Source organism: Hypanus sabinus, chromosome 29 (assembly GCF_030144855.1).
Source record: "Hypanus sabinus isolate sHypSab1 chromosome 29, sHypSab1.hap1, whole genome shotgun sequence".
NCBI lineage: Eukaryota > Metazoa > Chordata > Chondrichthyes > Myliobatiformes > Dasyatidae > Hypanus > Hypanus sabinus.
This window is the reverse complement of record NC_082734.1, coordinates 7,460,199-7,473,480: the sequence shown is the minus strand read 5'-3', so window position 1 is coordinate 7,473,480 and position 13,282 is coordinate 7,460,199. Positions and strand designations below refer to the sequence as shown.

General features: G+C 48.2%; 1 protein-coding gene across 1 annotated transcript in view; it reads right to left on the bottom strand.

Annotated features, from left to right (window-relative positions):
* LOC132382943 (interferon regulatory factor 3-like) overlaps positions 1-13,282 on the bottom strand; it is a 57,091-nt gene that overhangs the window by 5,929 nt on the left and 37,880 nt on the right. Inside the window, exons 4-8 of the mRNA XM_059953549.1 lie at positions 12,769-12,863; positions 11,609-11,660; positions 10,235-10,471; positions 3,745-4,113; positions 783-904 (exon numbers count right to left, since the gene is read on the bottom strand). Coding sequence (XP_059809532.1) covers positions 783-904; positions 3,745-4,113; positions 10,235-10,471; positions 11,609-11,660; positions 12,769-12,863 — 875 coding nt within the window. The remainder of the gene's footprint in view (positions 1-782; positions 905-3,744; positions 4,114-10,234; positions 10,472-11,608; positions 11,661-12,768; positions 12,864-13,282) is intronic.

Here is a 13,282-nt window from a genome sequence, read left to right as displayed (position 1 = left end):
CAGCCCTGAAGAAGGGCCTCAGCCGAAACGCCAACTGTTTATTCATTTCCATGGATACAGCCTGGCCTGCTGAGTTTCTCCAGCATTCCATTTATTTCTCAGAAACTGCACATCCCTTCACATACTCACTAGACAGGGGACAATACAACTCACAAGGTGGAAGGTAAAATTGACTGTTAGCATTAAGACCATAAGACCCAGGAGAATCAGGCCGTTCGGCCCATTGGGTCTTTTCCACCATGCCATCATGGCTGATTTATTTTTCCTCCCAATCCCATTCTCCTGCCTTCTCCCCATAACCCTTGACACTCTTGCTAATCAGGAACTTATCAACCTCTGCTTTAAATATACCCAATGACTTGGCATCCACAGCCATCTGGGGCAATGAATTCCACAGATTCACCATCTCTTGGCTAAAGAAATTCCTCCTCATCTCTGTTCTAAATGGACATCCTTCTATTCTGAGGTTGCGCCCTCTGGTCCTAGACTCCCCTAATGTAGGAAACATCCCCTCTATGTCCACTCTACCTAGATCTTTCAAAATTCAATCTGTTTCAATGAGATTCCCTCTTCATTCTTCTAAACTCCAGCGGGTTCAGGCCCAGAACCATCAAATGCTCCTCATGATTAACCCTTTCATTCCTGGGATGATTCTTGTGAACCTCAACTGGACCCAAGTACCAACAAGTCCTCTCCCTCTCCATCACGGGGGGGAGGGGAGGGGGAGCTCGGTGCAGTATCACGGTGGGACGATGTGCCATGCTGCCTACAAATTGACTTACCCGGACCATGATCATCTTCTTGTGCCAGGGTCTACCGTCGGGATCGGGCCAAAGCTCTCCAAAGCACAGCCAAATTGTGTACTGCGGAGAGCCACCAGTGGAGTTCACAAAGTCACAGAGCTCTGCAGAGGAAGAGTAGCATTTGATCACTCAATCCGGGCCGCCAGTGCCTCTAAACACCTTTGAGATCTGGTGAAGTAGGTGTGGGTCCCTTTCCTGGACAACTACACTCTGCCTGGTGAAGGTGGTCCCAGTCTAGTTGGGAGGAAGTCCCCAGATTTACACCAGTAACAATGAAGGACCAGAAATATATTCAGACACCACTTTATAAGGTACACCTGATCCCAGGAGATCAGCAGCTTTCAGACACTTAAACCACCCCGTCTGGCACCAACAATCATCCCACGGTCAAAGTCACTTAGATCACATTTCCTCCCCATTCTGATGTTTGGTCTGAACAACAACTGAACTTCTTGACCATGTCTGCATGCTTTCGTTCATTGAGTTGCTGCTACATGATTGGCTGATTAGATATTTGCATTAACGAGCAGGTGTACCTAATAAAGTGGCCACTGAGTGTATGTTCGAATTGCACTGTATTTTTGTAGCTGGAACACAGAGCCGACGCAAGAGTGGGGTGGGGGTGAATATTGATGGTGTTAAATGAATAGAACATCTCTGTCCTAGGTGGTTCTGTTTGTCCTAGGGTTATTGGAGTTGTGTTCACCCAGGTAAGTAGAAATAATCCTGCTTCACAGCTGGTTCCTGAAAATGGATTTCATCAAGAAGTCCTTAGCCTGAAACTTGAAACTGAGGGTAGGTTGATGTACCGCTCTAGGTGGTGGGATGGAGATGCGTCTCTACCAATGGAGGTGTAAGGTGCCCCTTTCTTACGCTAGCCTGCAAGAGTAGCACCTGCTTAGCCCCTTGATCAGGGTCACGTAAAGCCATGAGAGCAGGTGCGGATGGTCGTATGAGCAAATGATGCATATCACAAGTCCTGGCTATGTGACCACTAACCACTAGGCAGACAATCTGTGAAGAGTATTGATAATGGCTGGGGTCACCCGTCTTGTAAAGACACTGCCCAGAACAAGGCAATGGCAAACCACTTCTGCAGAAAAACGAATGAACGAGCTGTAGCTCTTAACTAATGGCTTGTAGCTAAGGGAATCTGTCCTGAGTTACTCACACAAAATGCTGGAGGAACTCAGCAGGTCAGGTAGCATCTATGGAAAAGAATAAACAGTTAACGATTTGGGCCGAGACCCCTCTCCAGGACAGGAAAGGAAGGGGAAAGACACCAGAATGAAATGGGAAAGGGGAAGGAGGACAAGCTCGGAGGTGTAGGTGAAGCCAGGCGGGTGGGAAAGGTAAAGGGCTGGAGACAAAGGAATCTGAAAGAGTGGACCATAGGAGAAAAGGAAGGAGGAGGGAGGTGATAGGCAGTTGAGGAGAAGAGGTAAGAAGGGAATAAGGTAAGTGGGAATAGAAGAAGAGGGACTGAAAGAAGTTACCAGAAAGAGAAATTGATGTTCATGCCATCAGGTTGGAAGCTACCCAGACAAAATATGAGGTGTTGCTCCTCCACCTGGAGAGTGGCCTCATCGTTGCAGAAGAGGAGACAACGGACTGACTTGTAAGAATGCCAATGGGGATAAAAGTTAAAATGGTTGGGCACCAGGAAATCCCGCTTCTAGCAGATGGAGCGGAAGAGCTCGACCCTAGTCTTCCCCATTTCCACGGCGTAACCAGTTGAAGTTGGGAAGTAGCAGATGAGATATACTGTTCAGTTTTGCTCGTCCTTCTAAAGAAAAGATGCCAATAGCCTGAAGAAAGTTGAGAGAAGACTTACGAGGACGTTGCCAAAACCTGGGGGACTGAATTATGGAAGCCGGTTGATCAGCTTGTGATTTTTTTCTCTGGAGCACAGGAGGACAAGGGGTGATCTGACAGAGGCATGTAAAATCATGAGGGGCATAAATAGGGTAAATGGGACAGAGTCTTTTTTTTTTCCCTAGGGTTTAGGGAATCAAGAATGAGAAGAATTAATTTTAAGGTGAGAGGGGGGAAGAGTTAATCAGAAGTTGAGAGACAACTGTTTCCAGAGGGTGGTCAGTTTATGGAACGAGCTGCCAGAGGAAGTGAATTTAGTCAGGTACATTAACAAACATTTAAAAGGTATTTGTAAAAGGTTGTCATAGCTGGGGGCGGTAGTGGGGATAAGCTCCCACTACCTATAAAGTGCTCCAAATGGCATGCGTCTCCAGCAACCTCTGACAACCAAGTCCAACTCTTGGCCTCCGCGTGTGGCTTAGCTACTAGGCCCGGCGGAACTGTTTCTACTGACAAGGGGCAAGAACAGACCACCGGCACCTCAAAACCAAGATGCTTTGGGCAGCTGCAGCTCATCAGCCTTGGACGGCAGCCTGCCTGGGAGAAGGAAAACTCTGACTTTAAACCTCCGCTGCCTTGCATCCATACCTACCCCATGGGAAAGGCTTCGGGAATAAACTCTGAGGAAGATATCCAGAGCCGGGGTCCCGAAGGCAGTTTGAGGTTGTTTACAACTTCACTCTGGCAACCTCTGCGACGTATCGGCGCTTGCCCTTCCCTTGGACTACATCAGTGACGTAGAGAGGGGGAACTCACTGCATGGGCAACAGCCGGTTCTTCAAATCTTCCCTCCCTGGAGAGGACACAGTCCGCCAGAGGCGCAAACCCACGATCCCCTGGGATCGATGGCTGCCTACTAGAAGGTATTTGTAACAAGTTCATGGATAATGATATGGGTCAAGTGGGCTTAGCCTGGATGAGAATCTTGACTGACATGGGTCAGTAGAGCCGAATGGCCTTTGTCCATGTTATATGGCCCTTCAAGTCTTTCAAATGTGACCTTTGAGCCGAGCGCTAGCTCTCTTAACATTGCTCTGGAGCCCACTGTGCCATAGACTTCACCCACCTTTACTGAACTTCACCAGGCTATGGAGGGCAGTGAAGCTCCTGTTTGAAATTTCCTGAGGCTCACGACTGCCGGGGTCTTGCTCCACTGACCAGAAGACCTTACAGCCCCCGTAGCGCTGGGCGGAAATCTGGTTGTGCTGTATCTCCAGCATCAGTCCCTGGTCAACCCGCTCCAGCAGCTTGTTGGTGTACTTGATCTGCCGCTGGTCGCACAGCAGCGTCGTGGCGGGGTCTGGGAACAAGACGTCCTGCAGGTAGGGGAAGGAAGACTGCGAGGAGTAGGAAAGACGGAAGCCGTTGGGGTTCTTCACGATTTCCTTCCGGACCTTTCTGCCACGATAGTAGATCGAGACCTCAAAGTCGGTTGCTGCAGAGAGAAACGAGTTCTACCTCAATGCCTCTTCCAAAGCATTCAATGTCAACAGACTGCTTCCGTCCGAATTTGGGTCCGGAATTCTCAACCCATGGCAAAACACGCGCAGTGTGGTAGCGTAGCAGTTAACACAATGTTTTATAGCACCAACGATCACCGATCGGGGTTCAATTTCTCCCACTGTCCGTAAGGTATTTATATAGTCTCCTGTGACCACACCAGTTTCCTCTGATTATAAAAGCAAAGATGTAATCTTGAGACTTTATAAAGCACTGGTGAGGATTCACTTGGAAGCACTATGAGCAGGTTTGGGCCCCTATCTTAGAAAGGGGGTGGAGAGGGTTCAAAGGAGGCTCACAAAAATGATTCCAGGATTGATTGGTTTGTCATATGAAGAGCATTTGACGACTCTGGGCCTGTACTCAATGGAATTCAGGTGGTGACGAATTTGAAACCTATCGAACGATGAAAGGTCTCGACAGAGTGGATGTGGAGAGAATGTTCCCTATGGTGGGAAGAGTCTAAGACCAGAGGGCACAACCTCAGAATAGAGGGGTGTCCTTTTAGAACGGAGATGAGGAGGGATTTGTTTAGCCGGAGAGTAGTAAATCTGTGGAATTCGTGGCTACAAGTGGCCGTGGAGGCCATCTTTATGTAAATTTAAGGTAAAGGTTGACAGATTCTTGATTGCTCCGAGCATGAAGGGATACGGGGAGTTAGATACGGGGAGACTGGGGCTGAGAGGGAAAATGGATCAGCCATGATGAAATGGTGGAGCAGATTTGACAGGCCAAATGGCCGAATTCTGCTCCTATTATCTTATGGAGTTCTGGTCTCACAGCGATTGCTGTGAAGCATTACGGCAGTCACAATGCTGCTGTGCACACACACGACCCAGACTAAAACAGAGAGATGAGTGTTATGCCACTGCAGTACAACCAATACTTCAGTATTGTGTAAACAACAGGCTGCAAAGCCCACTTACAGAATGCTTTCAACATCAGTGTTGTGCCAGTGAAAACACATCATTTTTTTTGAAAGGAGAGATACTTTACACTGGAGCCATGGTAACGCAGTGGTTAGAGCAATGCTATTACAGCGCGGGGCTTTCCAGAGTTCAGAGTTCAATTCCGGCGCTGTTCTGTAAGGAGTCTCTGTACGTCCTCCCTATGGAATCCGCATGTTTTCTCCAACTGTCTGAAGTGTATAATTGTATAAAGGCCAAGCATTTCGAGGGCACACCACCAGTGAACAGTGCACTGATGATGTCTCCTCGCAAACGTTTGTAAATGCATTGTCGAGATTGGAAAACAACTCAACACAAGTCCAATGATACACCAGGTAGGTGAACTGGTCATTGCAAATTGTCCCCTGATTAGTTTAGGGCTAATCGGGTTTGTCGGGGGTTGCTGGGGTGGCGTGGCTCAAAAGGAACGGAAAGGCCGACTCCACACTCTACCACTTAACAGCATTTCAACCCAGCATCTCAAAGCACACGTTACACCCAACACACTTTTAGAACATAGAAAACCTACAGCACAATACAGGCCCTTCGGCCCACAAAGTTGTGCCGAACATGTCCCTACCTTAGAAATTACTAGGGTTACCCATAGCCCTCTATTTTTCTAAGCTCCATGCACCTATCCAAAAGTCTCTTAAAAGACCCCATCGTATCCACCTCCACCACCGTTGCCAGCAGCCCATTCCATGCACTCACCACTCTGAGTTTAAGACTTACCCCTGACATCTCCTCTGTACCTACTCCCCAGCACCTTAAACCTGTGTCCTCTTGTGGCAACCATTTCAGCCCTGGGGAAAAGCCTCCGACTATCCACACGATCAATGCCTCTCATCATCTTATACTCCTCTATCAGGTCACCTCTCATCCTCCTTCGCTCCATGGAGAAAAGGCCGAGTTCACTCAACCTATTCTCATAAGGCGTAGTCCCCAATCCAGGCAACACCCTTGTAAATCTCCTCTGCACCCTTTCTATGGCTTCCACATCCTTCCTGTAGCCAGGCGACGAGAACTGAGCACAGTACTCCAATTGGGGTCTTACCAGGCTCCTATATAGCTGCAACATTACCTCTCGGCTCCTAAATTTCATTCCACGATTGATGAAGGCCAATACACCGTATGCCTTCTTAACCACTTTCTGCAAAGAGCACACAGCATTCCCCATGGAAAGCTCCTTTTCCTAGAGGAATGCTAACACCTGGCTCAGGAATTCCATCACCAAGCGAAGTTTGAGGTGGCACAAAAAAAAGGAGGGAAAAAGGCATGAAATAGGGAGAGCGCGAACAACTATCTCAAGCGCAGAGCCATATCCCATGAGACTGGTTGCAACTAGAATTACGGGTCAGAATCAGGTTTATTATCACCGGCATATGTCGTGAAATTTATTAACTTAGCAGCAGCAGTTCAATGCAATACATAATACAAAAGAAAAATAAGTAAAATCAACAGACACAAAATGCTGATGGAACACAGCAGGCCAGGCAGCATCTATAAGGAGAAGCACTGTCGACGTTTCGGGCTGAGACCCTTCATCAGGACTAACTGAAAGGAAAGATAGTAAGAGATTTGAAAGTAGTGGAGGGAGGGGGAAATGCGAAATGATAGGAGAAGGCCGGAGGGTGTGGGGTGAAGCTAAGAGCTGGAAAGGTGATTGGCAAAAGTGATAGAGAGCTGGAGAAGGGAAAGGATCATGGGACGGGAAGCCTTGGGAGAAAGAAAGGGGGAGGGAAGCACCAGAGGGAGATGGAGAACAGGCAGCGTGATGGGCAGGGAGAGAAAAAAAACAAACAACTAAGTATGTCAGGGATAGGGTAAGAAGGGGAGGAGGGGCATTAACGGAAGTTAGAGAATGTTAGTCAATATTCATGCCATCAGGTTGGAGGCTACCCAGCCGGTATATAAGGTGTTGTTCCTCCAACCTGAGTGTGGATTCATCTTGACAGTAGAGGAGGCCATGGATAGACATATCAGAATGGGAATGGGATGTGGAAATAAAATGTGTGGCCACTGGGAGATCCTGCTTTCTCTGGCGGACCGAGCGTAGGTGTTCAGCGAAACGGTCTCCCAGTCTGCGTCGGGTCTCACCAATATATAAGAGGCCACACCGGGAGCACCGGACGCAGTATACCACACCAGCCGACTCACAGGTGAAGTGTCGCCTCACCTGGAAGGACTGTCTGGGGCCCTGAATGGTGGTGAGGGAGGAAGTGTAAGGGCAGGTGTAGCGCTTGTTCCGCTTACAAGGATGAGTGCCAGGAGGGAGATCGGTGGGAAGGGATGGGGGGGGGGGGAACGAGTGGACAAGGGAGTCACGTAGGGAGCGATCCCTGCAGAAAGCAGAAAGGGGGTGGAGGGAAAGATGTGATTGGTAGTGGGATCCCGTTGGAGGTGGCAGAAGTTACGGAGAATTATACGTTGGACCTGGAGGCTGGTGGGGTGGTAGGTGAGGACAAGGGGAACCCTATCCCGAGTGGGGTGGCAGGCGGATGGGGTGAGGGCAGATATGTGGGAAATGGGAAAGATGCGTTTGAGAGCAGAGTTGATGGTGGAAGAAGGGAAGCCCCTTTGTTTAAAAAAGGAAGACATCTCCTTCGTCCTGGAATGAAAAGCCTCATCCTGAGAGCAGATGCGGCGGAGACGGAGGAACTGAGAAGGGGATAGCATTTTTGCAAGAGACAGGGTGGGAAGAGGAACAGTCCACGTAGCCGTGAGAGTCTGTAGGCTTATAGTAGATATAGTAGAAAAATAAGTTAGTTTTTTTTACACAGAGAGTGGTGAGTGTGTGGAATGGGCTGCCAGCGAAGGTGGTGGAGGCGGAAACGATAGGGTCTTTTACGAGACTCCTGGACAGCTACATGGAGCTTTGAAAAATAGAGGGCCATGGGTAAGCCTCGGTAGTTCTAAGTTAAGGACATGTTTGGCACAGCTTTGTACTAGCAGGTAGATGGGACCTGTTTTATTATGTCATGGACCAATACCATTAAGCAAGAGGTCTGTAGATTCCAGGTTGGGAATCCCTGGGCCAGGCAGGAAAATGGGTCGGCATGAACTAGATGGGCTGAAGGACCTGTTTCTGTGTTGTGATGCTCTATCACTCTATGGCTAATGATAAAACACTTTGCGAAGAGTTCTGTCATCTAGAGGTGAGAAGAACTGAGCAGATAGCAACACGGACAAAGTCTGTCTGCCGCAGTTGAAGGGATGTGCTGGGGACACTGAGTGGATCGGGCAGCGTCTGTGAGGGAAAACAAACTAGCCTGGCAGAGTTTCTACACTGGGGGTACCAAGGGCAGATTCGCTGACACCACCTTTCATCGCTTCCAAAATCTTTCTATCTTCCATTTCCCTCCCACTCTAACCTGTTTGTCTGCAGTCCAACAGAAGTTTTGGGAACACCGTGTTCCATTCAGACCCTATTGCGGTTCCAGTATTAAATTCAGCAATTTCAGGTAACACAGTTTTTCTAAACTGAGCAGTTCTTCTCTCTTCACAAACCCTGCCTAATTTATTGGTTTGGAGATACAAGGTCCTATCGGCCCGTCAAGCCACACCGCTGCCCAGCAACCCCCGACTTAACACTCGCCTAATCACAGGACAATTTACAATGACTAATTAATCTAGTAACCGGTATGTCGTTTGGACCGTGAAATCCGAGCACCCAGAGAGAACCTACACATTCCACGGGGGAGGAGGTACGACGACATCAGAATCGAACTCAGGCGCCCCAAGCTGTGATAGTATCACACTGACCGCTAATGATGAGCTGCACGCTTCCAACCAGCATTTCACATCTCTCTCCAGAACTCAACAATCTGATGGTGACAGAGCTCTGTAAACATCAGGGTGAGATGAGAACTCCAGCCTCCCTCCATCAGAAAGACCCCCTTTATCCTTACTCAGCATGACTTGGCCTCCATAGCTGCCTGTGGCAATGAACAGATTCACCACTCTCTTGCTAAAGAAATTCCTCCTCACCTCTGTTCTAAAAAGATACCCCTCTATTCTGAGGCTGATCCCTCTGGTCCTGGACTCTCCCACTATTGGAAACATCCTCTTCACATAGACTCTGTCAAAGTTTTTCGCCATTTGATAGGTTCCAAATAAGTCACCCCTCATTCTTCTGGCCCAGAACCATCAAATGCCCTTTCACATGACAAGCTGTTCAATCCTGGAATCATTTTGGCAGAGGAGATTTACAAGGATGTTGCCTGGATTGGGGAGCATGCCTTATGAGAATAGGGTGAGTGAACTTGGCCTTTTCTCCTTGGAGCGACGGAAGATGAGGGGTGACCTGACGGAGGTGTATAAGGCCGTGTGGATTGCCTGCGGCATCTTCCCCCAGGGCTGAAATGACTAACAAGAGGGGGTATAGTTTTAAGGTTCGTGGAAGTAGGTACAGAGGGGATGTCATGGGTAAGTTTTTCACACAGTAAGTGGTGCATGGAATGCACTGCCAGCGACGGTGGTGGAGGTGGATACGACAGGGTCTTTAAAGAGCCTTTTAGATAGGTACATGGAACTTTGAAAAATAGAGGGCTATGCAGTAGGGTAATTCTAGGCAGTTTCTAGAATAGGCGGTCGGCATAACATTGTGGGCCAAAGGGCCTGTAATGAGCTGTGGTTTTCTATATTCTATGAACCTTCCTTGAATCTGCTCCAGTGCCAGCATTTCCTATTTTAGTTAGGGGGCCCCAAAACTGCTCACGATACTCCATGTGAGACCTCACCAGTGCCTTATAAAGTCTCAACATTACATCCTTGCTTTTATACTCTAGTCCTCTCAAAATGAATGCCAACAGCACATTCAGCTCCCTCACCATTGACTCAACCTGCAAGTTAACCATTAGAGAACCCTGCAAAAGGACCCCCAAGTCCCTTTGTGCCTCAGATTTTTGAATTTTCTCTCCTAGTCAGCTGACAGTTTGCAGCGTTTCCTTTTATTTCAGGTTTCCAGCGCCTGCAGTTTTAGTTTTGATTTTTGGCATCACAGGATCAGCAGAGCTACGGGCTTTGACTGGCTTGGGACTAAATCAGCCAGCTGAACACACACTCAAGCAATGCACAGGGGTGACAGTGAAACAAAAGTTGGGGACTAACCGAGCGCCCGGTCCGGAAAATATTCCTTCATCTGTGCTTTGAACTCAGTTGTGCTCGGAATCGTGGCACTGGGCTTCTCGTCTGGGGTCTGCGGTGCCCAAGCTGTTGCACCGAGAACAGGCAGAGGGGTCAGGTTTGCTTGGTTCTGGCTGGCTGCAGGCATGGCTTGGAATAGAGAATAGCAGGAAGTATTCGGTGCCAGCCTCCCGTCATCCAGAGGCACTTGATTACTGGCTCCTGAAATAAGAGAGGCAGTGTTAGATTGGCTTGCAGATGTCCCACTCAATCTAAGGCACCGTCAAGTTGTCACGTCTCGATGACCTACAACCCTTCTAGACATGGATAAGCAGGGCATGACAGACTTCCCACGGACAGATCACAGGCACCCAAAGTTCACGTTATACAGAACATAAACATAACAGTACAGCATAGGCCCTTCAGCCCACAATGTTCTGCTAGATTTTAATCTAACCCAAGATCAATCTAACCCTTCCCTTCTTCACAGCCCTCTATTTTTCTTTCCTCCATGTGCCTATGTAAGAGTCTCCTCAATGCCCCCTTAAGTATCACCCTATCAACTTGGATGACAAATATGAGGGATCTTCACACCTTCCCAAAGTTGAGATCAGGACACCAAGCAGCCTGAGACCTGGGGTTCTCAATCATTCTGTTTTGCTGTACGTGGAACCTGTGTGATTCTAGAAGGGAACTTCCTCCATGAGTGTCTCTAACTCAGCTGGACTGTCCCTCACCTCACCCCTCATTCCCATCCCTTCTCCTACCTCCAACAGCAGAGCTTGCCGTTCAGTAGACAGGAAGGGAAGCTTCCACCTCCTGCACTCTCCGCTGAAGCAAGATTCTGGTTCCCAATAACATGAGGAAGATAGGAGGCCATTCAGCCCATCATGTGTTTTCCTTTAATGAATGGAAGGGCGAAAAGTGTGCTCGGTTTCTTCAGTTCTTACTGACCAGAACCTTGCCTAGACTAGTAGTGTTACGCTATTACAGCGCCAGGGAGAGTGTTTCAATTCCCGCCGCTGTCTGTAAGGGGTTTCTACATTCTCCTCAAGACTGAGTGGGTTTACTCCGGGTGCTCTTGGTAGGTTAAATGGTCATTGTAAATTATGCCATGATAAGGCTAGGATTTGATTGGCTGGGTGACACGACTTGAAGGACCCATGTTGCACTCTACCTCAATAACTCACTGAAGTGTTTCAGAAGTATGGTACAGTTTTCTACCTGTTGCTCACCCTGCCTCTGTCTTAACCACACTGTAAACTGGAGACTTGGAGCAGTGATGTATGGTTCACCTTCTGGCTCAGTGGCCCAGCCATAGAAGCACAACCAAGACAAAGTCAAAAATCATCTCGGTACCTGGTATTTGGCTGAAAATCGTCAGACCGCTCAGACCACTCTCCAGAGCTGCCTGCGGGAAATAACAAAAGAGACGATTACACACAAACCATGGAGGCAGGATGCTGGTTGGATCCATCATCAGGGACCCCCACCACCCAGCCCATGCTCTCTTCTCGCTGCTGCCATCAAGGTACGGGAGCCTCAGGACTCACACCAAAAGGTTCAGGGACAGACCGTGCCAACATCGGGCAATGTGGTAGCGTTGTGGTTAGCACAGTGCTTTACAGTGCAGGTGGTCCCGGTTCAATGCCCGCCTCTGCCTGTGAGGAGTTTGCACGTTCTCCCTGTGACTGCTCTCATCGTGGCGGAAAAGCCAGACCTGGAAAGATGACTGCTGACCTCTCCGGAGATCTGCCTTTCCAGATCTACAGTGATTGACCGCAAGAAACCACTGTGGGAGGAGTTAACCTCCTCCTGTAAGGAGTTTGTACATTCTCCCCGTGACCGTGTGGGTTTCCCCCCACAGTCCAAAGACACATCAGTTGGCAGGTTCATTGGTCATTGTAAATTGTCCCATAATTAGACTAGAGTTAAATCAGGAGTTGCTGGGCAGCGCGTCTCAAAGGGCTGGAACTGCCGAGACCATACTGTATCCCAGTAAATAAATACACAGAGAAGGATGGAGAGAGAGAGAAATGGATAGCGAGAGGAAGAGACAGAGATAGAGAGATGGTTAGATAGAGGTGGGTGGATGGATAGATAATGTATGAATTTCAGGGCTGTACATGGTGACATATGTACTTTGATGAGGGTTTGCAGTAATTCTGTTTTTATTTTCAGTTTTAAGCAATGTTGGGTAAACATGCAAGGGAAAGTTAATTATGCGCCTGTACGTAAGTGAGAGTATCTTTCATGTGTGTGTGTGTGAGTGTGTGTGTGCGTGTGTGTGCGCGCGTGTGTGTGTGTGTGAGCGAGCGTGTGTGAGAGTTTGTGTGTGAGAGAGATGAAAGGAGACTCACCGAAAGACTGAACGTGAGTTTACATCTCCACATGTGAAGCACAGAGCAGATGGACCGAATGGCTCCGTTCGGAGCAGCAAGTAAACTACACCAGCTCTCCCAGTTCATCTCCCATATTAGGCCAAAATCAATACAATCGCATGCTCTCGCCGTACGTACCGTGTTAGGTGGTGTGGGTAGAGTCACGTGGTTGATATCCAGGTCTGCGTGCTTGACCTCTTCCTCCTCGCCGCTGCTGCCACCGGATTCCAGGTCTGTGGAGAAAGAACATTGGAAATGTCAGAAGAGCAAGTTTGACTGTTACTCAGTCTCTGCTGCCTCTTCAGATTCAAGATTGTTTAATGGCGTTCCCTGAACACAAGTGTAAGGAGAAGAAAATAATTGTTACTCTGGATCCAATACAGCATAAAAAATACTCAAAGGATAAAGAACACAGGTAATATTAAAAGTCACAATAAATATAAATGCATACAATAGCTTACATTCATATGTTTATAAAGTGACACTAGGCTGGACATAAGGTGACTGACAGGAAATAATAAAGTAGAGGTGGAGTTAGTGGGTGGAGGTGTTGATCAGCTTTACCTCTTAGGGAAAATAACTGTTTTTGAGTCCAGTGATGTTGGTGTGAATGCTGCACAAGACATTCGAGAAGAATTAGGTCATCTGGCCC